The 27,464-nt window shown below is 38.8% G+C and overlaps 2 protein-coding genes across 16 annotated transcripts in view; one reads left to right on the top strand and one right to left on the bottom strand.

Moving 5' to 3' along the window:
* The window catches only part of OSGIN2 (oxidative stress induced growth inhibitor family member 2), a 29,483-nt gene extending 12,589 nt beyond the window's left edge, over positions 1 to 16,894 (top strand). For all 4 annotated transcript variants that reach the window (XM_086335874.1, XM_086335875.1, XM_086335876.1 and 1 more), the window contains 4 exons: positions 6,991 to 7,127; positions 7,691 to 7,882; positions 10,065 to 10,156; positions 15,014 to 16,894. In XM_086335874.1, coding sequence (XP_086192000.1) covers positions 6,991 to 7,127; positions 7,691 to 7,882; positions 10,065 to 10,156; positions 15,014 to 16,046 — 1,454 coding nt within the window. In that variant the 3' untranslated portion in view covers positions 16,047 to 16,894. The remainder of the gene's footprint in view (positions 1 to 6,990; positions 7,128 to 7,690; positions 7,883 to 10,064; positions 10,157 to 15,013) is intronic.
* A 9,761-nt stretch (positions 16,895 to 26,655) lies between these two features.
* Positions 26,656 to 27,464, bottom strand: part of NBN (nibrin) — a 55,569-nt gene continuing 54,760 nt past the window's right edge. For all 12 annotated transcript variants that reach the window (XM_086335869.1, XM_086335871.1, XM_086335866.1 and 9 more), the window contains one exon: positions 26,656 to 26,824. In XM_086335869.1, coding sequence (XP_086191995.1) covers positions 26,794 to 26,824 — 31 coding nt within the window. In that variant the 3' untranslated portion in view covers positions 26,656 to 26,793. The remainder of the gene's footprint in view (positions 26,825 to 27,464) is intronic.

Consider the following 27,464-nt stretch of genomic DNA (forward strand, 5'->3'; position numbering starts at 1 on the left):
ACCACAAATCTGGTGGCTTTTATAACATAAATGTGTTATCTGACTGTTCTATAGAATGGAAGTCCAGCACTGGTCTCACTGGACTAAAATCAAGGTATCAGCTGGGCTGCATTCCTTTTGGAGGCTCTAGGGTAGATAGAATGTTTCCTTGCTTTTCTAGCCTCTAGTTTCTAGAGGCTACTGGTATTCCTTTGGCTCCTGAACCACTTCTACATCTTCAAAGCTAGCAGTGCTGTTTTTCTTTTAACCTTTCATAGTTAGATTCCTCCTCAACACAGGTGGGAAAGGGTCACTGTTTCGAAGGACTTGTGTGATTAGTTTGGGCACACTTGGATAATCCAGGGTACTCTACCCCAGCTCATGGTCCTTTAATCACATTTACAAAGTCCTTTTTCTTTGTAACATAACATACTCAGGTTCTTGGTGTTAAGAATGGAAAGTCTTTGGGACTTGAGGTGCATTCTGCTTGTGTGTGTATTTCTCTGTGAAGTGCTTGTTTGTATTCTTTTTGTGTAGTCTTTCGCGTGTTACTTCTTTTTGGTTTTTTGTCTCAGATACTCAGTTCAGTTCACTTGTTCAGTTGTGTCTGACTCTCTGCGACCCCATGGACCACAGCACGCCAGGCCTCCCTGTCCATCACCAACTCCTGGAGTTTACTCAAACTCAGGTCCATCGAGTCAGTGATGCCATCCAATTATCTCATCCTCTGTCGTTCCCTTCTCCTTCCCGCCTTCAATCTTTCCCAGCATCAGGGTCTTTTCAGATGAGTCAATTATTTGCATTAGGTGGCCAAAGTTATTGGAGCTTCAGCTTCAGGATCAGTCCTTTCAATGAATATTCAGGGTAGATTTCCTTTAGGATTGACTGGTTTGATCTCCTTGCAGTCCAAGGGACTCTCTAGAGTCTTTTCCAACACCACGGTTTGAAAGCATCAATTCTTTGGCATTCAGCCTTCTATATGGTCCAACCCTCACATCCATACATGACTACTGGAAAAACCATGACTATGACTATATAGACCTTTGTTGGCAAAATGATGTCTTTGCTTTTTAATATGCTCTCTATGTTGTTCATAGCTTTTCTTTCAAGGAGCAGCCATCTTTTCATTTCATGACCGCAGTCAACGTCCACAGTGATTTTGGAGCCCAAGAAAATAAATCCATAACTGTTTCCATTTTATCCCCCAGTCTCTTTGCCATGAAGTGATGGGACCAGATGCCATGATCTTAGTTTTTTGAATGTTGAGTTTTAAGCCAGGTTTTTACTCTCCTCTTTTACCTTCATCAGGAGGCTCTTTAGTTCCTCTTCGCTTTCTGCCATTAGTGGTGTCATCTGCATATCTGAGGTTATTAATAATTTCTCCCAGCAGTATCGATTGCCACTTGAACTTCATCCTGCCTGGTGTTTTTGCATGATGTATTCTCTATGTAAGTTAAATAAGCAGCATGACAATAGACAGCCTTGATGTACTCCTTTCCCAATTTGGAAGCAGTCCTTTTCTCCATGTCTGGTTCTGACTATTGCTTCTTCACCTACAAACAGGTTTCACAGGAGGCAGATTAGGTGATCTGGTATTCCCATTTCTTTAAGGATTTTCAACAGTTTGTTGTGATCCACACAGTCAGAGGCTTTAGTATAATCAAGAAAAGAAGTAGGTGTTTTTTTCTGGAATTTCCTTGCTTTTTTATGATCCAATGGGTGTTGGCAGTTTGATCTCTTTCCTCTGCCTTTTCTAAATCCAGCTTGTATATCAGAAGTTCTCCATTCACGTACTGTTTAAGCCTAGCTTAAAGAATTTTGAGCATTACCTTGCTAGCATGTGAAATGAGTACAATTTTGTGGTAATTTGAACATTATCTGGCATTCCTCTTCTTTGGGATTGGAATGAAACTGACCTTTTCCAATCCTGTGGCCACTGCTGAGTTTTCCAAATTTGCTGGCATATTGAGTGCAGCACTTCAACAGCATCATCTTTTAGGATTTGAAGTAGCTCAGCTGGAATTCTATCACCTCCACTAGCTTTGTTTGTAGTAATGCTTCCTAAAGCCCACTTGTCTTCCCATTCCAGGATGTCTGGCTCTAGGTGAGTGATCACACCATTGTGGTTATCTGGGTCGTGAAGATCTTTTTTGTACAGTTCTTCTGTGTATTCTTCCTACCTCTTAATATCTTCTACTTCTGTTAGGTCTGTACCATTTCTGTCTTTTTTTGTCCCCATCTTTACATGAAATGTTCCCTTGGTATCTCATTTTTTTGAAGAGATCTCTAGTCTTTCACATTCTATTGTTTCCCTCTATTTCTTGGCACTGATCACTGAGGAAGGCTTTCTTATCTCTCCTTGCTGTTCTTTGGAACTCTGCTTTCAGATGGGTATATCTTCCCTTGTCTCCCTTGCCTTTTGGTTCTCTTTGTTTCTCAGCTGTGTGTAAGGCCTCCTCAGACAACCGTTTTGCCTTTTTGCATCTCTCTTTCTTGGGGATGGTTTGCTCAACACTTCCTATACAACATTATAAACCTCTATCCATAGTTCTTCAGGCACTCTGTCTATCAAATTTAATCCATTAAATCTATTTGTCATTTCCACTGTATAATCATAAGGGATTTGATTTAGGTCATACCTGTTCTTTGGAAGGACTGATCCTAAAGCTGAAACTCCAGTACTTTGGCCACCTCATGCGAAGAGCTGACTCACTGGAAAAGACTCTGATGCTGGGAGGGACTGGGGGCAGGAGAAGGGGACGACAGAGGATTAGATGGCTGGATGGCATCACTGACTCGATGGACGTGAGTTTGAGTGAACTCCAGGAGTTGGTGATGGATAGGGAGGCCTGGCGTGCTGTGATTCATGGGGTCGCAAAGAGTCGGACACGACCGAGCAACTGAACTGAACTGAACTGGACGGCCTAGTGGTTTTCCCTACTTTCTTCAATTTAAGTCTGAATTTGGCAATAAGGAGTTCAGGATCTGAGCCATAGTCAGCTCCACAGTTTTTGCTGACTGTATAGAGCTTCTCCATCTTTGGCTGCAAAGAGTATAATCAGTCTGATTTCGATACTGACTCTGGTGATGTCCACGTGTATAGTTGTCTCTTATGTTGTTGGAAGACAAATGCTTTATCACATATATGCTTTATAAATATTTTCTCCCAGTCTGTGGCCTGTCTTTTCATTGTCTCAGTGACTTGGCAGAGCAGAAATTTTAAACTTTAATGAAGTACTGCATATCAGTTTTTTCTTTCATAGATCTTGCTTTTGGTCTTAAACATCTAAAAACTCATTACCAAAACCAAGGTCACCTAAATTTTCTCCTATGTCATCTTCTGAAAGTTTTATAATTTAGTGTTCTATATTAGGTCTCACGTCCAACAACACAGGAGATGAGTACATCACCAGAAGGTCAATACCAAAATCAGATTGATTATATTCTTTGTAGCTGAAGATGGAGAAGCTCTATGCTGTTATGTCACTTCAGTCGTGTCCGACTCTGTGCGACCCCATAGATGGCAGCCCACCAGGCTCCCCCGTCCCTGGGATTCTCCAGGCAAGAACACTGGAGTGGGTTGCCATTTCCTTCTCCAGTGCATGAAAGTGAAACGTGAAAGTGAAGTCGCTCAGTCGTGTCGGACTCTTCGCAACCCCATGGACTGCAGCCCACCAGGCTCCTCTGCCCATGGGATTTTCCAGGCAAGAGTACTGGAGTGGGGTGCCATTGCCTTCTCCGAGAAGCTCTATACCGTCAGCAAAAACAAGACTGGGAGTTGACTGTGGTTCAGATCATATACTCCTTATTGCAAAATTCAGACTTAATTTGAAGAACGTAGGGAAAACCATTTAGGCCATTCAGGTATGACCTAAATCAAACCAGTCAATCCTAAAGGAAATCAATGCTGAATATTCATTGGAAGGACTGATGCTGAAGCTGAAGCTTTAATACTTTGGCCACCTGATGCGAAGAGCTGACTTATTAGAAAAGACTTCGATGCTGGGAAGGATTGATGGCAAGAGGAGAAGGGGATGACAGAGAATGAGATGGTTGGATGGTATTACCCACTTAATGGACATGAATTTGAGCAAGCTCTGAGAATTGATGGACAGAGAGGCATCGTGTGCTGGGGTTCGTGGGGTCATAAAGAGTCAGACACGACTGAGCGACTGAGGTTACTGACTGATGGTATCATTCAACCTTACTGTAAGCTTGTTACTTCCAGGAGTTTTTTGGTGAATTCTTTTGGACTTTCTGCATAATTACAGCATTTACAAACAAAGACAGTTTTGTTTCTTCCTTCCCAATCTGTGTATCTTTAATTTCCTTTTCTGGTCTTAATGCATTAGCTAGGATTTCCTTTCTGGTATGTATTGAATAGGAATGATGAGAAAAGACATGCTTGCCTTGATCTTTTAGGGGAAAAAAAACCCTAAATTCTCACCATTAAGTATGATGTTAGCTATTGGATTTTTGTTGATACTCATTAACAAGTTCCCCTTTGTTGCTCGTTGAAAGTTTTTACATGAATAGGTATTCAGTTCAGTTCAGTCGCTCAGTCATGTCTGACTCTTTGCAACCCCATTAACGGCAGCACACCAGGCCTCCCTGTCCATCACCAACTCCTGGAGTCCACCCAAATTCATGTCCATCGAGTCAATGATGCCATCCAACCATCTCATCCTCTGTCGTCCCCTTCTCCTCCTGCCCTCAATCTTTCCCAGCATCAGGGTCTTTTCAAATGAGTCAGCTCTTCGCATCAGGTGGCCAAAGTATTGGAGTTTCAGCTTCAACATCAGACCTTCCAATGAACACCCAGGACTGATCTCCTTTAGGATGGACTGGTTGGATCTCCTTGCAGTCCAAGGGACTCTCAAGAGTCTTCTCTAACACCACGGTTCAAAAACATCAATTCTTCGGTTCTCAGCTTTCTTTATAGTCCAACTCTCATATCCATACATGACTACTGAAAAAACCATAGCCTTGACTAGACAGCCCTTTGTTGGCAAAGTAATGTCTCTGCTTTTCAATATGCTGTCTAGGTTGGTCATAACTTTCCTTCCAAGGAGTAAGCGTCTTTTAATTTCACGGCTGCAATCACCATTTGCAGTGATTTTGGAGCCCGGAAAAATAAAGTCTGACACTGTTTCCACTGTTTCCTCATCTATTTCCCATGAAGTGATGGGACCGGATGCCATGATCTTAGTTTTCTGAATGTTGAGCTTTAAGCCAACTTTTTCACTCTCCTCTTTCACTTTCATCAAGAGGCTCTTTAGTTCTTCACATTCTGCCATAAGGGTGGTGTCCTCTGCATATCTGAGGTTATTGATATTTCTCCTGGCAATCTTGATTCCAGCTTGTGCTTCTTCCAGCCCAGCGTTTCTCATGATGTATGTACTCTGCATATAAGTTAAATAAGCAGGGTGACAATATACAGCCTTGACATACTCCTTTTCCTATTTGGAACCAGTCTATTGTTCCCATGTCCAGTTCTAGCTGTTGCTTCCTGACCTGCGTACAGGTTTCTCAAGAGGCAGGTCAGGTGGTCTGGTATTCCCGTCTCTCAGAATTTTCCACAGTTTATTGTGGTCCACACAGTCAAAGGCTTTGGCATAGTCAATAAAGCAGAAATAGATGTTTTTCTGGAACTCTCCTGCTTTTTCGATGATCCAGCAGATGTTGGCAATTTGATTTGGTCCCTCTGCCTCTTCTAAAACCAGCTTGAACATCTGGAAGTTCACGATTCATGTATTGCTGAAGCCTGGTTTGCAGAATTTTAAGCATTACTTTACTAGCATGTGAGATGAGTGCAGTTGTGCAGTAATTTGAGCATAGGTATTGGATTTTGTCAAATGCATTTTCTGTTCTGTTGGTATTATGATTTTACTTTTTTAGTTTTGTCTTTCATTTCTTTCAAGGAAATTAGCTCTTTTCCTCAGTATTTGTAATTTTAAAAGTTTTGTGAAGTAAAATTGTTTATATTTTCCTTTCTTTTGAGGTTTGTGTCATATCTAAAGGCTTCCTACTAGAGCATTATATGTAGAAGTATTGCTCTCTTTTCTGTTACCATGATTTTACTTTTCATATTTACATCTTTGACTTTATTTTATTTGGGGCAAAATATTAGTCAAGGATCAGAATTTTCTCTGATGGCTAAAAGTTGTCCCAGGTGGATTAAATTTTTGGTAGATGGAGATAATAGAAAAGTGGCAATCCAGACTAAAGGAACTATAGAAATCAAAGTAGTTTAACAGGGTTCGACAAAAAAAGCTGGTTTCCAGTTTTGTTTTAGGTAAAGGAGATACAAATACAGGAGGGAGGTTGTTAGGTGGGGCTTAGAAGATGGTTGAGAGCAAAATGTGGAGAGCTCTTGATAATCAGAAACAGACAGTGACAGGCTTTAGGACAGGTTGGTTAATACAGTGAAGACTGTGTTATAGAAAGTCATTTGAATGTAAAATGTGAAATGATTTGGAGTAGATGACTCTTAACAAGAAGAGATTTTTTGTCTTCTGAGTGAGAGTATATGAATGAGAATAGCTATAACAGCTGAATGGATAAAGGTGACAGAAGAGGTTTAGAACTATAATCTAATTAACTCAGGATTTTGCTAGTAAGTATAATACTTTGAGGAGGAATGAGGTTTAAAGGAGAGGGCACCAAAAATGGAGGAAGTCATGAATTTGATTTTGAACACGGTTATTAGTCGTTCAGTCAGGTGGAGTGAAAAAGTGGCATATGGAAATATGGGATATATTTTGATAGTAAGAGGTCAGCCTAGAAGTCTGATTTTGAGGTTAGCAGCGTAGCGAGTTGAAGTTTTGAGTAGGTGAGATCCCCTGAAGAAAACAGGAGAGAAAGTAAAAGTCTTCTCTTGCAAATACTTGGTGTTAAGAATTTAGGGAAGGAAGAATTGATGGAGGAGAAACGCCATCTGTGAAATGGAAAAGCCAAAGAACGTGAGTGTTAAGATTAATGATACACCCCTCTCCCCTTTTTTAAAAATAGGAAATGGACCCTCAGGAATCTGCCTTTCTTACATGCTGTCAGGCTACAGACCGTATTTATCATCAGAAGCAATCCATCCAAATACAATCTTACATAGTAAATTAGAGGAAGCAAGACATCTTTCCATTGTTGATCAGGTATTATTTTTTACATGTCAGTCCTTTTCAATTTTTTATACTGAGACAAGATTAATTTTCTGCTGCATGAGCATTGTATTTCTTAGCTGAAAACCTTTCCTTTTAAATAACACTTTCTAACATTTTAATTTTAGATTTGTAAGTATATCTTGCTGAGTTAACTTCCATTTATTTTCCTGAATTAATTAGAGCAGAATTTCCCAAATTACACCCTGATGGAGTTTTTAATAGGTGCTTTATGCTCAGATAAGTTTTGGAAATGCTGCTTTTTATTATTAAAGTGTTAGGGTAGATATATTAAGGCATACTGCCATATTAAAGCCATCTTCAAATTTTGTAGTAAAACGATCTGATTAGCTTTTTGAAACAAACCATTTCCCATGTTTATTTGACCTGAGAATCTATTAAGATCTCTAAGGAACATCAGTGTTTTGTTGCATGCTGTCTGTAAAATGCTGGATTGGAGTAATGGTTTTCACTATTACGTTAGCTGGAGTTTGTTTGTTTTTTCCAAACTCTGCCTTTTTTCTTTATGTCTTTTTTTTTTTTTTTAACTTATTTAGGACTTAGAATATTTGTCCGAGGGCCTTGAGGGCCGATCATCCAATCCAGTTGCAGTACTTTTCGACACACTTCTTCATCCAGATGCTGACTTTGGGTATGATTATCCATCCGTTTTGCATTGGAAATTAGAACAGCATCATTATATCCCTCACTTAGTTCTTGGTAAAGGTCCACCTGGTGGAGCTTGGCACGTGAGTATATCTTTCTTAGCATTTTAGTGAGTGTGAGTTATTTTGTATGACGTCTTGATAAGACCGTTTTGATTCTTAAACATGATATAATGTTATATATGATGATTACCACATCTTTATCTGAGAATTTTAATGTGTTCAGTTAAATCCAAGTTAATTGCTAGTAGAAATTAAGCCAAATTTGATTACTGGTAGTGTCTTAGAATAAATGTTTCTCTAAGAATTATATAGAGAATATTTAAGAATGTTGGGCATAGTAAAAAAATGTTTGTTTACTTATTGTAGAGTTTACAAAATCTCACACAATATTTCATACTACTACCTATTATTTCCCTACATTTTCAAGAGCTTCAATGAAAAAATGTATTGTAAAAGAAAAAAATTGTATTTGTCTGCTTGGGTTGCTAAAACAAAAATACCGTAGAGTGAGTGGCTTAAAAACACACTCATATTTTGAAGGTTGGAAGATCCAGGACCGTGGTGCCAGATGACTCAGTCTGTGGTGAGGGCTCCTCTTCGTGCCCTCACCAAAGAGAGGGTAAATTCTTCTTGTAAAGTCACTGATCCTGTTTTCAGGGCATCAGTCCCATGACCTCATCTAGCCCTAATTAACTTACAAAAGCCCCATCTCTAAATACTGTCACATGTGGGGTTAGGGTTTCAGCAAATGGATTTGGGGGGATGATACAATTCAGTCTATAGCAGAAGTTAAACCACAAAACTGACCAACACAAAGAGCCAGCCTGTTTCATTGGCAGGCAGCAACTAATAATTGTTTTTTACTCCTGTGTTCTCAGAAGTTAGTATAGTGTCTAGCATATGGTAAGTACTCATTTGTTGTACAAATAAATGTTAAATAATATTTGCTGTTATGAAATACAGACTTCATGGGAATTTTAACATTTAATATCAACTCTTGAGTATAAATTTCAGTTGGATGTTCCTGTGTTAGTGCAATGTTATATGACTGAAGGTTTACATTTATCAAACAACTGTTTTGGAACATTTGTAGATGAAATATATCACGAACTTTTAAAAATCTTAATTACCTTTATGGTAATGGATCACAGCTATCAAAATATCTATGCCTTTTAGCTCACATGTTTATGTTTGCTTTGTTAATAAGTAGCATTCTTAACAAAACTGCATTTATTGAAACAGCCATGAAACAGTTTTTAAGTTTTAGGCTACCTTCTATAAATTCCCGAGTTTTTATTTTACTTGTTTGTTTTCTCCTTAGAAAAATGTGCTGCAGGCAATAATTCATGTTTTCTTTTCTCCCACTTACATATCAGAAAGTTAAAGTATGGATAAGCCTTGATTACTAGAAACGTATTTGAATCAGTGGTAACGTGAAATATACCTGAAACTTGGTTCTGATCCTAGTATCAGGCCAGCCTGCTTCAAAGCAGTGGCAGCCTTATGCATTGTCTTCCTGTGGTGATTTTGTACTATCACAAATAGTAAGACTGTAAGCCACAGTGCATAGTAATTGCTCTATAAATGTTAGCCAGTAGTAATAATAATGACTCCCATTCCCAATACTGGGCTTTATAGAAACAGGGAAAGAAGGATTCAGATTAGGAGGAAAAAAAAAAAACACAACTTAAAAGAGTTGGTTGAAAGAGATCATTGAGGTCATTGGGAGAGATGGTTTTGGCCTTTGGGCTTTTCTTGCTTTGTGCTGAGCAAAATAGAAATAAGTAGGGCAAGCGTGAAGGGGCCCACTTCCTTAAAGGCAGCTTTGGCTTCAGCAGTGAGTCTGTTCTTAATCAGAACCACTTGCTTATTTCCCTGGTTTCTTAAAGTGTTAGGAATTAACTTTTTCCCTTTTGTTTAAAGTGTGGAAATAACTGATTTGCTCCTCTGACACTGTATTCTGCATCTAATTATGTTTTATAGGCCAAAGCTATCACCATTGTGTAGGCATCGGGTAATGTTGTAAATCTGATTTATAAATGTATAACTGTATGAAAGGAGTATACACACTACCAAATGTTGAAAGTATTTGAAAGTTAATTGGAATAAATTTCAAGAGGTAATTTACAGACCATTTAGGACTTCTTTGAGCTCTCCTTATCCAGACTTAGAGTAAATGAGATGGGTTTGGTTTAAAAAAAAAAAAAAAAAGACTATGTTACTGATAAAATGTGTTTTTTCTTACACATTTTTATTCAAATAGAATATGGAAGGCTCAATGTTGACAATCAGCTTTGGAAATTGGATGGAGCTACCTGGACTTAAATTTAAAGACTGGGTATCTAGCAAACGAAGGTAAAGATCAAACTATTAAAATTTTGATATACAGTGGGAAAGAGTCTGTCAGCAAATTTCAAAATAGTTGTGACCCTGTCTTAGATGAATAATATTGATGTTTGTATCTTTCAAATAAAACCTCCTCATCGTAGTGGTTATGAGCTAGTTCTATTTAGAGATTTTATAACACGAAGTACACAGAGGTATGGACTTGTCTGCAGATTGTTACCACAATTTATCTCACTCTACTGTTAAACCACTCTCTGTTTAGTTATTTTCTTGTCCACCTACATATCCTTTACTTGTTTACTTATTTTTAAGAATGGGTTTGTATAACTTATTTTTATAAGTGGATATGTATATCTTCATGTATACATATCTCTTGTGTACATTCCTAAAGTATGCATATACTTATTTTTATAAATGGATCACTTCATCTAGTGCATATCTCAGATACCTAAAGTATTTGACTTTTCCGAGTAGAAGAGTATATATAATGAATAATTTAAAAAGGCAAAAGACTTATACAATCTGAAGGAAAACCAGAGTATACATAATGAATAATTTAGAATGATGGAATAAAATAGATTCTATGATGTGGTCATCTACTTGGCTATAGAGGTAAATATTTAATAAGAATAGTAAAGTATGAGAATAGAAATTATGAAAATCTCAACTTGAAAGAATACAAGTTTATTTTGTATTTATTTTGGAGAAAGAATTCAAAGTTGAAAGAAAGAAATTATGAAAAGCCTTATCATTTTCAAGTCATTTTCATTCCTACAGATAGGAATTACCAATACAGAGAATCTACTCTGACCGCTCAGAGAAACAATAAATTAAAACAGGAAGTTACACAAAACCTTTGAAATAGGGCTGTAATGTTCAAATGCTTGACTTCCTGCTAGATAAAAACCATGTTAATCTACAGTAGTTTTCCTTAATTTGAGAAGATTTAAGGAGAGTAAATTTAAACCAGCATGGGTAATTGAAATTAAACCTTTCAGATATTACTTTGGGATTTTTTTTTTAACAGAAGTTTTATTGTATAAGTTTGAAATGTAAAATTGCAAAATCAGGCAAATTGTATAAATTCTTGATTTTCATAAAAAAGTGAAATTGCTCAACTTATTTTCCCCTTTATGATGCAGGTAAACAAGGAAAAGCTTTAAGATTTGTGTACCAGAAGTGTTCGTCCTTCCAAGTTGAGCATGTTGTGTTTAAGTAACATATGAAAATGACTCTTGTGATGAATATTAGCTTTAGTTCCTGCTCTTGCATAGTGTTGAGAAGAGTGTTAGACCTCTCGAGATTGACTGCAGAGTTTGAATTCTGATTCTGTAACTTTTAATGTTATGACACTGGTCAAATAACTTAAAATAGCTGTCATTTCATTAGCTATCAATTTCCTAGTTTGCAAAATTGAGGTAGTAATAATTATAATTATTACATAGGATTTCTATAAAAATTGAGAGTTAATACATTCTAAATCTTAATTACTATAGTTATTAAACTTCTCACTTATTCCAGTTACAAGTTACACTGAATTGTGTGAAATGAATTGGTGGGTTTTGTTTTGTTTTTTGGCCCCACTACATGGCTTGTGGGATCTTAGGTTTCCAACCAGGGATTGAACTCAAGCTCTTGGCAGGGGAAGTGCAGAGTCCTAACCACTGGACTACCAGGGAATTCCCTAATTTGGTGTTTTTTCTGCTACTTACCTCCAGTTGGGGCACTGTTTAAGGATACTAATGCCCATTGCTTTACAGTTCAAGTGGAAAATAAAAGATGTATTAATGTGCTTTTTTTTTCCCATAAGAGCAGATTATATTTATAGATCTCCTTATGAGTAGGAAGGATGTCAAAGAATTTCAGTTAAAGTGGAGTCGCGCAGTCGTGTCCGACTCTTTGCGACCCCATGGACTGTAGCCCACCAGGCTCCTCCATCCATGGAATTTTCTAGGCAAGAGTACTGGAATGGGTTCCCATTTCCTTCTCCAGGGGATTTTCCCAACCCAGGGATCAAACCGGGACTCCCACATTGCGGGCAGACGCTTTACCATCTAAGCCACCATGGAATCCCAGAATTTCAGTAGAGCTATTCAGAACCCTAAAGGATGATGCCATCAAGGTGTAGCATTCAGTATGTCAGCAAATCTCAAAGACCCAGCAGTGACCACAGGCTGGAAAAGGTCAATCCTCATTGCAGTTCCCAAGAAGGGTAGTACTAAAGAATGTGCCACCCATTGGACAGTTGCACTCATCTCTCATGCTAGTAAGTTCAGTTCAGTTCAGTCGCTCAGTCATGTCTGACTCTTTGTGACCCCATAGATCGCAGCACGCCAGGTCTCCGTGTCCATCACCAACTCCCAGAGTTTCCTCAAACTCATGTCCATTCAACCATCTCATCCTCTGTCATCCCCTTCTCCCCCTGCACTCAGTCTTTGCCAGCATCAGGGTCTTTTCAAATGAGTCAGCTCTTCGCATCAGGTGGCCAAAGTATCGGAGTTTCAGCTTCAGCATCAGACCTTCCAATGAATATTTAGGACTGATTTCCTTTAGGATGGACTGGTTGGATCTCCTTGCAGTCCAAGGGACTCTCAAGAGTCTTCTCCAACACCACAGTTCAAAAGCATCAATTCTTTGGCACTCAGCTTTCTTTACAGTCCAGCTTTCACATCCATACATGACTACTGGAAAAACCATACCCTTGACTTGACTTACTTGCTAGTAAGGGCACACTTAAAATCTTGCATGCTGGGCTTCACCATTATGTGAACCAAGAACATCCAGATGTCCAAGCTGGGTTTAGAAAAAGAAGAACCAGAGATCGAATTGCCAACATTCACTGGATCATTAAAAAAAGCAATGAAATTGCAGAAAAACATCTACTTCTGTTTTATCCACTACATTAAAGTCTTTGACTGTGTGGATCATAACAAACTGAGGAAAGCTCTTAAAGAGATGGGAATACCTGACTATCTTACCTGTCTCCTGAGAAACCTGTATGGGGTCAAGAAGCAACAGTTAGAATCCTGCATCAAACATCTAATTGGTTCACGATTGAGCACTGAGCACATCATGAGAGATGCCGGGCTGGATGAGTCACAAGCTAGAATCAAGATAGGCAGGAGAAACATCAGCAACCTCGGATATGCAGATGATAGCACTTTAATGGCACAAAGTGAAGAGGAACTAAAGAGCCTCTTGATGAGGGTGAAGGAGGAGTGAAGAAGCCAGCTTAAAACTAAATATTATGAAAACCAAGATCATGGCATCCAGCCCCATCACTTCAGAAGGGGAAAAGGTGGAAGTAGTGACAGATTTCCTCTTCTTGGGCTCTAAAATCACTGAGCATGGTGACTGCAGCCATGAAATCAGAAGACGATTGCTTCTTGGCAGGAAAGCTATGGCAAACCTAGATGATGTGTTGAAAACCAGAGACATTACTCTGCCAACAAAGGTCCGTATAGTCAAGGCTTTGATCTTCCCAGTGGTCACGTGTGGTTATGAGAGCTAGACCACAAAGAAAGGCAGAATGCCAAAGAATTGATGCTTTCAAACTGTGGTGCTGGAGAAGACTCCTGAGTGTCTCTAGGACAGCATGGAGATCAAACCAGTCAATCTTAAGGGAAATCAACCCTGAATACTCATTGGAAGGACTGATGCTGAAGCTGAATCTCCAGTATTTTGGTCATCTGATGCAAAGAGCTGAATCTTTGGAAAAGTCCCTGATGCTGGGAAAGATTGAGGGCAGAAGGAGAAGGGCGTCAGAGGATGAGATGGCTTGATGGCATCACCGATGCAAAGGACATGAACTTGGGCAAGCTCGGAGATGATGAGGGACGGGGATGCCTGGCGTGCTGCAGTCCATGGTGTCGCAAAGAACTGGACACAGCTGGGTGAATGAAGAATAAATGAGTAGGAAAATACAGAGAGAAATGTTATCTGTTTAAATGTAGGATGATTTTGTTCAGCCAAAGACAGATCTGAATTATTTTTGGTCATTATGAAAATGAAAAGCAACTTATTAAAAATTGTGTCTAGATATTATCTTTAAGAAGTATATATATTACAGTCAGACCTGTAATATCTCGATGGTTATAATCTAATTCAGTCTACAGTTGTAAGAATACAGACTGATAGTATAACTGTAGGCTGAATTATTTAGATTACAATTGTGAGAGTAAAACAGTAATTTTCAGTAAGCCACATTTTAATCCATTTATTTAGTAGAAGTTTATTGACAAAGACAGCTAATCTGAACAGATACTTAGACAAGACATTGGGGAAACAGATGCTTTAAATACAGTTTCTACCCTCATGGGACTTACTCCATTGATAAAAATAATTTATTAGCATTTTAAAAATTTATTTTTGGTGGCACTGGGTTGTCTTTGCTGCATGCAGGCTTTCTCCAGTGCCGTGAGCAAGGGGGCTGCTCTGAGTTGCAGCGCGTCAGCTCCTCGTTGTGGTGCCTTCTCTTGCTGCGGAGCACAGGCTTCAGTAGTTGTAACACGTGGGCTCCATAGCTGTGGTTCATGGGCTCTAGAGCGTGGTCTCAGCACTTGGGGCACACGGTCTCAGTTGCTCCATGGCATGTGGAATCTTCTGGACCAGGGATCAAGCCTGCGTCCCCTGCATCAGCAGGCAGATTCCTATCCACTGGACCACCAGGGACAGCCCCTAATTTATTAGCGTTTTTAGAGAAAAGGAAAGGCTTTCTTTCTTTGTGAAGTGTTAGGGTAAGAGTTAGTTTTAGCTTAGACAGTCCAGAGGAATAAAAAGATAAAATAGTGGACTAGATGGAGAAGTAGTAATCATGGAAACTAAAAGTATTATCCTCATGGAATGTTCTTCCTTTTCTTTTCATAGGAACCTAAAAGGGGATCGAGTTATGCCAGAGGAAATAGCTCGCTACTATAAACACTATGTCAAAGTCATGGGTCTTCAGAAGAATTTCAGAGAGAATACTTACATTACCTCGGTATCAAGACTCTACAGAGATCAAGTTGATAATGATGGTCAAGGCCGAAATATCTCAACACAGCATTTACAGATAGAGAAGTCAAAATTCGCCAAGAGAAACTGGGAAATCAGGGGTTATCAGCGAGTAGGAGATGGTTCTCATATTCCCTTCTGTCTCTTTGCTGAAAATGTAGCTCTGGCAACTGGAACATTAGACTCTCCTGGCCGTCTGGAAATCGAAGGGGAAGATTTTCCTTTTGTGTTTCATTCAATGCCTGAATTTGGAGCTGCTGTAAGCAAAGGAAAGTTGCGTGGCAAAGTGGATCCAGTGTTAATTGTAGGTTCTGGGCTTACCGCAGCTGATGCAGTACTGTGTGCTTACAACAATAATGTCCCTGTGATTCATGTGTTTCGCAGACGAGTAACTGATCCAGACTTAATTTTCAAGCAGCTTCCCAAAAAGCTTTACCCAGAATACCATAAAGTCTATCATATGATGTGTACTCAGTCATATTCTTTAGACTCAGATCTTTTATCTGCTTATACTAGTTTTCCTGAGCACCATGTGCTTGCCTTTAAGTCGGACATGAAATGCATTCTTCAGAGTATCTCTGGATTGAAGAAAATATTTAGGCTCTCTGCAGCAGTAGTGTTGATAGGTTCTCATCCCAATCTGTCTTTTCTGAAGGAGCAAGGGTGTTACCTGGGCCATAACTCAAGCCTGCCAATCACATGTAAGGGTAATCCTGTGGAAATAGATGCGTATACCTATGAGTGTGTTAAAGAAGCCAACCTTTTTGCATTGGGTCCATTGGTTGGAGACAATTTTGTTCGATTTTTAAAGGGAGGGGCACTGGGTGTTACACGCTGTTTAGCTATAAGACAGAAGAAAAAAAAGCATTTATTCGTTGAAAGAGGAGGAGGAGATGGCATAGTATAGAGCAGGTTTACAAGTAATTTATATGGACACTTTACCATTAAAGATTTTTAATAGAGATATTACAGTGTACTGGCTTGAATTTTCTGAACTTGAATTAACTAGGAGAGCCTCAAGCGATAATAACTATTTTTTAAAGTTAACTAGAATTTTTGTCCTGATTACATTGTAATGTATCAAAGGTGTCAATTGTCAGACAAATAGAAGCACTGCCAATCTGATATACTTTAAGTTCTCACTTAACTGAAACATTCTTTTCTTCTTACTTTTTTGTGATCACTGTTGATTATTTATGTTTGATTCCAAAATATAACAGCATTGAATCTATAAAACTGCAGTCATTAAATGGCCAGAGCTTCCCCTCACTTTATATATTGAGTTACTGTGCTGTTCAAGGATGGTTCAGAGACAGCATCAGCTCCACTTGTGGCTTGTTAGAAAGGTAGCCTCTCAGGCCGCATAGCAGACTCACTGAATCAGAAATTGCATCTTAATGAGATCCTCAAATATGTATGCTTATTAAAGTTTGATACACACTGGTCTAACAGAAAATGGGATATAAATGTATATATGCTGAGGGTGGGTGGAAATAGAGGGGATAATCAACTCAGGTTTTATTTATTTTGAAATTATCAATTGTATGTCTAATTTATTGACAAATATGATGGGATTTTTTTTATTGTTGAAACCTTGACAGGCAATTCATATTCTCAGCTTCTAATAAACCATTTAATAATGCTGGCATATATTCAGGAACCTACCAAGGTAGTTTCTGGAGCTATATTCTCTAGTTAACTAGCATAACCCTTAAACGAATTTGCATATCAATAAATTTTGAATGGAACTACTTATTTCTGTGTGAACACTGAGTTAATTTCTGTCACTGAAACTTAAAGATGTTTGGGTGTAAGTACTTTTAATATTGCAGTACTTTTTGAGTATTACCAGAATTATTTTTATCAGAATTATTAAAGGTTAAAATATAGAAGGTAAAAATCTGCCTTTCCTATTCTCAAATGGTTACTTTGAACTTCTTTGTTGGAGATGACATAGCATTTAATCCTATGGTTATTTATTGAAGTATGTGTTCTGTCTTGGTTTATACCTAGGTGTGCTTAATGTCTGTATTTTCATACAAATCTCCAAACATTTTGTGTTAGACAAAGAAGTGTTACAAAGTTCTCTGTGGCAAATTGAATTTCCCGGTCTTTCTCTCTCTTTTTTCTTTTTGGTTAAATTTATTTCACCTGGAATGTGTTTATTCAAAGTCTATTTCTATTTTTTTGGTATAATGGACTAGAAGTCAGGATTTATCTGTCCGTGTGCTTATAGATTTATCTAAGAATTTATTAAAAAGTATTAATTCACCTTAAAATATTGTTTGGAATAGACATCTACAACTAGTTGTTTTGGATGAATTCTTATTTTCTTGATAATGTCATGTCTGATGAGCTTGATTTTGGAACTGATGTACCAGTTTTTATCATCATAACCTTTTCAAATTAATTTCACACCTATTGATATGGTGTGACATCCTTTGGTACACTTGATGGAGCACTTTCTTGTTTGTTCTTTTGAGCTCTGAAGGAGTTGATGGGATGCTTTTCTTGGTGTTGCTTCTAAATTGAAAATGAGTTTGTTATGAAGATGGTTTCTTCTTGTTGAGTTGCTAAGTTGTGCCAACTCTTTTTCGACCACATGGACTGTAGCCTGCCAGACTCCTCTGGTAGGAGGAGTCCCTTTTACCCATTCAATAGCATTTTTACAATTAAAACATTCACCAAAAAAAGAACAACTTCAGGGAAAATAAAACTTCAGCAGGGCCCTAATAAACCTGGTTAATAATTCCATTTTTAGTAACCTCCCATTTCTAAGTTCTCCCTCAGACCTAGCTGCCCTGTGTTGGGAGTAGCATCAAAGTGTTTTTGCTGTTGTAATATATACTCTTGATCAATTTCTGTCCCATTATTTTAAATCTGTCATTATCCATCAGTACCAACTACTTATTCAGGGAGGGAGGAAAGCACCAAATATTTTGACTAGTCATACTGTGATAAGGGCATCTCCTTCATCCCTCAAAAGTCTAGCTCTTGAAAGAATGATTAAAAAGCAGAATCTCTTTGGAGTTTTGGAAGTAATACAATAAAAATAAGATTTAGTTGCAGCTCTCTGTTTTAAGCAGTCTGAGTATGTGAACTTGCCACAACTTTACTTTTGTAAAAGTTAAATAAAGGCCAGACATTCAGTTGAGACCCCAAATTGGCCAAGCCTTGGAAATACAGTTACTATAAATCTGCATTACCCTAAAACCAGTCCTCAAGAAGATCACACTAAATGTGCCAGCAAGTTAATTAACTGCTGCCACAGAACCTGACTCTGTCTAAAGACAACAAAACCCAGGTCCTCAGCGGCATTACAGCATCTGCAGTGTACAACGTGCAATAAAAGTTAGGTGTGAAGACAAGAAGACGTGACCATAAGCAGAGGGAAAAAACAAGTCATCAAAGTAGATCCAGAGTTGACACAGATATTACAAGTAGCAGAAACACTTTAAAAGCTACTACATAAATGTTCAAAATATTAAAGAATATTTAAGTCTTAAATGAGTGAGTCTGAGAATAACAAAAACCTCATATTCTACAGCTTAAAAATACATTCTGAAATGAAAGATTTACTACATGGGCATAAAAATAGACAAACCACTATAGGAGTAAAGGTCAATGAACTTGACAGTTTAATTGGAACTGTTCAAAGTGAAGAATAGATAAAAGGAATTAAAAAAAAACTGACATGAGCTAAATAACAAGTGGTCTAACATGTATAGTTGGATCCAGAGAAAAGCAAGAGTGACTGGAACAGGAAAATGTATGTGGGGAAATAAAGGTTAAAAATTTTACAAACTTGATTTAAAAAATAAAAAGCAACCCACGCATCCAAGAAACTCGAACTGCAAACAATACATATTAAGACAACAATCAACTGCTAAAAAAGATGAAAAATTTTTAAAAGCAGTCAGAGTTTGACACATAACTGAACAATGGAAAGAATGAACTTAACCAGGACAACATAATCAAGAATACAGTAGAACAATGTCTTTAAAATGCTGAAGTAAAAAAATATGTCAAGCTAAAATTCTATGATGAAAACAAAAAAGCTGACACCAGGAAATATGCACAAAAAGAAATGTTAAAGTTCTTCACACTGAAGGCATGTGATATCTGGTGAAACATACCTACATGAAGGAAGAAATTTCAGAAATGAAAAATTTAAATTCTTTTTCTAACTCCTTAAATTATTTAAAATCAAGTTGAGTATTGTGAGGAAAATGACAGCATTTAATGAAAATAAATAAGCTTAATTCAGAAATTGAAAAGGAAGACTTAGGATATGTAGAAGTAAGATAATAATGGGATGAATGGAAATGCACATTTCCTGAGCCTGGCCCTGTACGTCAGAGCAACCTGGAAATCTGGGTCTTGCTCTGGTGGGTGGGGCCCACCAGTCAGTCTTTAATCCAGTTTTCTGTGATGGGTGGGGCCGTGTTCCTCCCTGTAGGTTGGCCTGAGGCGGCCCAGTCCTGGAGCTTGCAGTCCCTGTGGCAGGCTATGGGCCTGTCCAGGAGTGATGGTGATCTCCTCCAAGAGGACTTGGGCCAGCACTCCTCGACTCCCAGGACCGCAGCTGCCAGTGCCCCGACCCCGCGGCAGGCCCATTGTGGACCCACGCCTTCTCCAGAGCTTCCCAAACGTTCACAGGCAAGTCTGCCTCAGTCTCTTGCGGGGTCATGGTTCCTATCTCCTGGATTCTCGTGTGCATGTGGTTTTGTCTGTGTTCTCCAACAGTCTCTGTTCCCCAGGCCTATGGAAGTTCTGCAATCAAATCCGGCTGAACTTCAAATTCCCAGGGGATTCCCATTCCCTTTGCCAGATCCCCAGGTCGGGAAGTCTGTTGTGGGGCCTAGGACTTGCACAGCAGTGCGAGCTCTTTGGTATAGTTGATCTCCAGTTTGTGGCTCGTCCACCTGGTGGCTCTATGGTAGGGCTAACAGCGCCTTCCTCCAAGAGGGCTTCTGCCGCACACCGTGCTGCCCAGGACTGCTGCCATCAGTGCCCCTGTCCCCGTGGCAGGCCACCGCTCACCCGGCCTCCACAGGAGACCCTCAGACTCTTGCAGTCTGGCCCAGGCTCCTGAGGTGGTCACCACTCCTTTCCCTGGCTTCCTTTGTGCCCTCCAAGAGTATGCCAAATAGGAGGTTTGATTTTAAATGTGGTTGCACCCCTCCTGCCATTTGTTCTTGGACACAGGGCATCTTTTTCTGGTGGGTTCCAAGATCCTCCTTTCGATGGTTGTCCAGCAGCTAGTTGTCATTTGGTGTTTTCACAGGAGATGAGCGCACATCCTCTGCTCCACCATCTTTCTCTACAGTTAGCATACATTTTCTCGCAATTCAGTAGAACTTTTCATTTTGTTAATAGTTTCCTGTGCTGTGCCAAAGCTTTTTAGTTTGGTGTAGTTGCATTTATTTATGTCTACTTTTGTTTCTCTTGTCTGAGGACATATATCCCCACCAAAAGATATTTGAAAGACTAATGTTAATACACAACCTGTGTTTTCTTCTACGGGTTTTATGGTTTCAGGTGTTACTAAATCTTGAGTCCCTTTTGCGTTGATGTTCGTATATGGTATGAGAAGGTAGTGCAGCTTAATTGTTTTGCATGTAGGTGTCCCAACACCATTTTTTTGAAGAGGCTGTCTTTTTCCCATTGTGTATTCTTGCTTCCTTTGTTGTAGATTAATTGACCATAGAAATATGAGGTCATTTTGGGCTCCCTTATTTTGTCCTAGTACCATAGAACTTTTTATCACTGTAGCTTTGTAGTATGGTTTGAAATCAGAGAGCATAATGCCTTCTCCAGCCTGTTCTTCCAAAATTATTTTGGCTATCTGAGGTCTTTTGTGTTACCAGATTTTAAAATTATTTGTCTAATTCTGTGAAAATTAGACAAAATGCCATTGGTATTTGATGGGGATTGCACTGAATCTGTAGATTGCTCTGGGTGATATGGTTATTTTGACATTAACTCATCCAATCCATGAGCATGGTATACCATTCCATTTGCTTGTATCATCTTCAATCTCTTTGATCATTATCTTACACTTTTCTAAGTACGGATTTTTTATATCCTTGGTTAGATTCATTCCTAGATATTTTATTGTTTTTGATGCAAGAGTAAATGGAAAAAAAAAAAAACTCTCTCTCTAAAAGACTTTGTTATCAGATGTAGAAATCTATGCAACAGATTCCTATATATTAATTTTGTATGCTGCAGTGTTACTGAATTCATTTAGTAGTCCTAATAGTTTGTGGTTTTTTGATGGCATCTTTCAGTTCAGTTCAGTTGCTCAGTTGTGTCCGACTCTTTGCCACCCCATGAACTGCAGCACGCCAGGCCTCCCTGTCCATCACCAACTCCCAGAGTTTACCCAAACCCATGTCCATTGAGTCGGTGATGCAATCCAACCATCTCATCCTCTGTCATCCCCTTCTCCTCCCGCCTTCACTCTTTCCCAGCATCAGGGTCTTTTCAAATGAGTCAGTTCTTTGCATCCGGTGACTAAAGTATTGTAGTTTCAGCTTCAGTATCAGTCCTTCCAGTGAATATTCAGAACTGATTTCCTTTAGGATTCACTGGCTTGATCTCCTTGCAGTCCAAGGGACTCACAAGAATCTTCTCCAACACCACAGTTCAAAAGCATCAATTCTTCAGTACTCAGCTTTCTTTATAGTCCAACTCTCACATCCATACATGACTACTGGAAAAACCATAGCCTTGACTAGACTGACATTTGTTGGCAAAGTAATGTCTCTGCTTTTGAATATGCTGTCTAGGTTGTTCATAACTTTTCTTCCAAGGAGTAAGTGTGTTTTAATTTCATGGCTGCAGTCACCATCTGTGGTGATTTCGGAGCCCGAAAAATAAAGTCTGTCTCCACTGTTTCCCCATCTATTTGCCATGAAGTGATTCCGTGGTTTAGAACAATAAAATAACTTCTAGTAAGTCTGCTTACCCTACATCAACCTCTTATAAAGGTAAGAAAAGTGACTCCACAGCATATTTGTGAATTCACAATTGATACAGCCTGAGAAAAGAGCAGTTCAGTTTAGTTCAGTCGCTCAGTCGTGTCCGACTCTTTGCAACCCCATGAATCGCAGCACGCCAGGCCTCCCTGTCTATCACCAACTCCCGGAGTTCACTCAGACTCACGTCCATTGAGTTGGTGATGCCATCTAGCCATCTCATCCTCTGTCGTCCCCTTCTCCTCCTGCCCCCAATCCCTCCCAGCATCAGAGTCTTTTCCAATGAATCAACTCTTTGCGTGAGGTGGACAAAGTACTGGAGTTTCAGCTTTAGCATCATTCCTTCCAAAGAAATCCCAGGGCTGATCTCCTTTAGAATGGACTGGTTGGATCTCCTTGCAGTCCAAGGGACTCTCGAGAGTCCTCTCCAACACTACAGTTCAAAAGCATCAATTCTTCAGTGCTTAGCTTGCTTTCTTCACAGTCCAACTCTCACATCCATACACGACCACAGGAAAAACCATAGCCTTGACTAGACGGACCTTTGTTGGCAAAGTAATGTCTCTGCTTTTGAATATGCTATCTCGGTTGGTCATAACTTTCCTTCCAAGGAGTAACTGTCTTTTAATTTTATGGCTGCAGTCACCATCTGCAGTGATTTTGGAGCCCCCAAAAATAAATTCTGACCCTGTTTTCACTGTTTCCCTGTCTATTTCCCATGAAGTGATGGGACCGGATGCCATGATCTGTTTTCTGAATGTTGAGCTTTAAGCCAATTTTTTCACTCTCCTCTTTCACTTTCATCAAGAGGCTTTTTAGTTCCTCTTCACTTTCTGCCGTAAGGGTGGTGTCATCTGCATTATCTGAGGTTATTGATATTTCTCCTGGCAATCTTGATTCCAGCTTGTGCTTCTTCCAGCCCAGTGTTTCTCATGATGTACTGTGCATATAAGTTAAATAGGCAGGGTGATAGTGTACAGCCTTGACGTACTCCTTTTCCTATTTGGAACCAGTCTGTTTTTCCATGTCCAGTTCTAACTGTTGCTTCCTGACCTGCATTCCAGTTTCTCTAGAGGCAGTTCAGGTGGTCTGGTATTCCTATCTCTTTCAGAATTTTCCAGTTTATTGTGATCCACACAGTCAAAGGCTTTGGCATAGTCAATAAAGCAGAAGTAGATGTTTTTCTGGAACTCTCTTGCTTTTTCAATGATCCAGGGGATGTTGGCAATTTGATCTCTGGTTCCTCTGCCTTTTCTAAAACCAGCTTGAACAACTGGAAGTTCATGGTACACGTATTGCTGAAGCCTGGCTTTGAGAATTTTGAGCATTACTTTACTCGCGTGTGAGATGAGTGCAATTGTGTGATAGTTTCAGCATTCTTTGGCATTGCCTTTCTTTGTGATTGGAATGAAAACTGACCTTTTCCAGTCCCGTGGCCACTGCTGAGTTTTCCAAATTTGCTGGCAAATTGAGCACAGCACTATCACAGGATCATCTTTCAGGATTTGAAAGAGCTCAACTGGAATTCCATCACCTCCACTAGCTTTGTTCATAGTGATGCTTTCTAAGGCCCACTTGACTTCACGTTCCAGGATGTCTGGCTTTAGGTGAGTGATTACACCATTGCGAGTATCTTGGTCATCAAGATCTTTTTTGTACAGTTCTTCTGTGTATTCTTGCCACCTCTTCTTAATATCTTCTGCTTCTGTTAGGTCCATACCATTTCTGTTCTTTATTGAGCCTATCTTTGCATGAAATGTTCCCTTGGTATCTCTTGGTATAAATGTTCAAAAGCAAATTATACAATCATTCTTGTTAAACTTGGGAGGAGAACATTTTACCTACCTCACAATGTGCTTTGACCTCTTAAGCCATCTGGATCATGATCATTCAAAGAAGCCAAGGTACACTCCCACTTGGGTGGCCACCCACAAGGTTTCAGTTGTCCATTTAGGAAGAAAGGAGGATAGTTCTGGGTGGAAAGAACTTTACAGCTAAAGAAAGGAAAGGGAGTATGCCACTTCAAAAGTGCTGCTGGGCAATGGATAACTGTGAAATTATGGCCAAAGTTTAGGCTACTTCTTCCTTGCCACCACCTAAAGCCCCGCATCAAAATGGGGGCAGAGTTCTCATTCATTAAAGAAAGGGAGGTGGCAAGTTTCACCCCCTCTTTCTCCTGAAACACATAAAGGGTTAGGAAAAAAGAGTTCCCCCAAAAATCCAAGGGAAAAGGTACACACCCTATCCAAACATGGCTGTGACTAAAGTTGTTCAGGGCAGAGCTAACAGTTTTATAAAAACTATGTGGCACAGAAGGATCTATGCAAAGCAATGGTAAACATCTTCCATCTATTTAACAATACTTTCTGTGTCAAATAGAACTTTCAGTTCAGTTCAGTCGCTCAGTCGTGTCCCACTCTTTGCAACCCCATGAATCACAGCATGCCAGGCCTCCCTGTCCATCACCAACTCCCGGAGTTCACTCAGACTCATGTCCACTGAGTCAGTGATGCCATCTAGCCATCTCATCCTGTCATCCCCTTCTCCTCCTGCCCCCAATCCCTCCCAGCATCAGAGTCTTTTCCAATGAGTCAACTCTTCGCATGAGGTGGCCAAAGAACTGGAGTTTCAGCTTTAGCATCACTCCTTCCAAAGAAATCCCAGGGCTGATCTCCTTTAGAATGGACTGGTTGGATCTCCTTGCAGTCCAAGGGACTCTCGAGAGTCGTCTCCAACACCACAGTTCAAAAGCATCAATTCTTCAGTGCTCAGCTTTCTTCACAGTCCAACTCTCACATCCATACATGACCACAGGAAAAACCATAGCCGTGACTAGACAGACCTTTGTTGGCAAAGTAATGTCTCTGCTTTTGAATATGCTGTCTAGGTTGGTCATAACTTTCCTTCCAAGGAGTAAGCATCTTTTCATTTCATGGCTGCAGTCACCATCTGCAGTCATTTTGGAGCCCAAAAAAATAAAGTCTGACACTGTTTCCACTGTTTCCCCATCTATTTGCCATGAAGTGAAGGGACCGGATGCCATGATCTTCGTTTTCTGAATGTTGAGCTTTAAGCCAAATTTTTCACTCTCCATTTTCACTTTCATCAAGAGGCTTTGTAGTTTCTCTTCACTTTCTGCCATACAATGGTGTCATCTGCATATCTGAAGTTATTGATATTTCTCCCAGAAATCTTGATTCCAGCTTGTGCTTCTTCCAGCCCAGTGTTTCTCATGTACTCTGTATATACATTTAAAACACTTGGACCACCAGTTCTAGAGTGTTTTGAGCTTTTAGACTACTCCTAAAGGGAACAGAGACTGTTAGGAGTGTAGAGAGACCGTTATTCATTTATCTTCGAATTCTTTCAGTGTTGTGGACAGCATTATGAATACACATTTAATAATGTTTCTTTAACAAAGAATTTGAAGGGATAATGAAACAAAAATAAATAAGAAAAATCTAAGACATTTACAAACTTTCTCCTGAAAGGAAATAACATGTTCTGAAGGCTGGTCAAGAGTGCAAAGGGCCTTAGTCAGGTATTTAAATATGTTGACTTCCCTTGCCTGAAATAGTGGAACATTAGATCTTCCATGAAGACTTAACAACAATACAAATTAATTTATGATATAACTTTTCATGCTAGGCTATCTCTCATAGCCTGTTTGTTAGGGTGGCAGAATCTATGTGAAACTAGGAAGTTTTCAGTCAGTATAAAAAGCATGCTCTATCTCCTAGGACAAAATATATCAGTCTTTAGAGTAGACAAAAAGACTTTACCCTAATTAAAATGTACAGTGAAAGCTGTCTATATGAAAAAATTTGGAAAAACAAAGTTTTTCCTCACCATCTCCCTTTTAGGTAGAAAGAAGACAACCTTACCATTTCTACTTTTTAGATTAAAAAAGCTAGGATTCTAAAAAGCTCAACTTTTTAGAGTGTTACTCAATACCCAGTTTAGTAAGACCACCAAACAGGTCTTATCTCATTTTAGGGAGATATATCCCCAGGCTTGATGACATCCTCCACTGTCATTTCCAATATTAGAATAATATGTGGGTGGCATCTTCAATACTAGAATCCATTTCACTTGGGTTACTTCAGTTCAGGAAAGACTACAGGATAATGGAAAAGAAAAAATGATAAAAAGGAAAAATACTATGCTTTGATATTACTATAACCTTCCAATCTAGTCAATAAAAAAGAGTAAGGTATATAACACTGTATCATTTCTATAGGAAATAACTGGAAAATGATATGCATAGAAATTTGAATAGGCACTAAAAATCTCTGTAAAGAAATGAGTATCATGCATTTTTTTCAGAGGCAAGGAAACAGACAGCCAGGACAGAGGTAGAAGGGAAACTTTTTAAGCTTTTACCTTTTTATACTTTTAGAATTTTGAACTATGACTATATTAACTATTCAATAAGTTAAAATCACATTTAAAAATGAAAAAAAAATTATAAAAGATGAGATGACAAAGACTAAAACAGAATAAACAATACTAATGGTCCCAAACAAAAGAAACTGAGTTTTGTGCATTTTATTTAACAAATTTAGGCCATAAACTTAAACCTTCTATACATGATATGAATGTACTGCAGAGGAAACTTGAAGTAAATACTAAACAGGAAATGTTTTTCTGTGGCTTCTTCATAAAACATTGTTATCTTCTCCTTTTAACATTAGGATTGTATCTGTAAAGAAAGAAACTGAGTCAAATGATATCTAGATAAATGATAGTGTTCCTTTCACAAGTTAAAGGGCTTTCAAAATATGGACATGCTTTGGCAAACAGAATGACAATGCCAGTTTTATCCCTAGGATCAAATATTAAGCAAAGACATTTTTTATTGTCATTTATCCTTTTGATGTTGCTTTGATGACTATTTGGTAAAAGTAAAACATCATCAAAAATCCTGTAAAAGCCTCAAAGTAATTAATGAAAACAACAGTTGAAAAATTAATACATTTTTATACTTCATCCAGACTAGCTGCAAACAGATCTCTCCACTCCCACATTAAATTCTACCATTTGCCCAAAAGAGCATAATGAACCTAAAATATAATTATGTTATAAAAGTCTCCTATAGCAACTGAACAAACGTAGTTGGGTATCTGACTATACTTATGAAAAATCAGCACTATTTGTCAACATTTTCATCAATGATTCATACTTTCAATAATGAAATTAAAAATCAAATTGGCTATAAAACAAGACTCAAAATTACAGTATTTCTTGGGAAAATGTTATTCCACCCTAGCCAGTATCTACCTACAATATTGTATTTTATGCATATTTGAGAGCTAATTATTATGAAGCTTGTTGGGCCTGCA

This window comes from Bos grunniens, chromosome 14 (assembly GCF_055505025.1).
Source record: "Bos grunniens cultivar Pamir isolate PY7600 chromosome 14, Bosgru_T2T1.0, whole genome shotgun sequence".
NCBI lineage: Eukaryota > Metazoa > Chordata > Mammalia > Artiodactyla > Bovidae > Bos > Bos grunniens.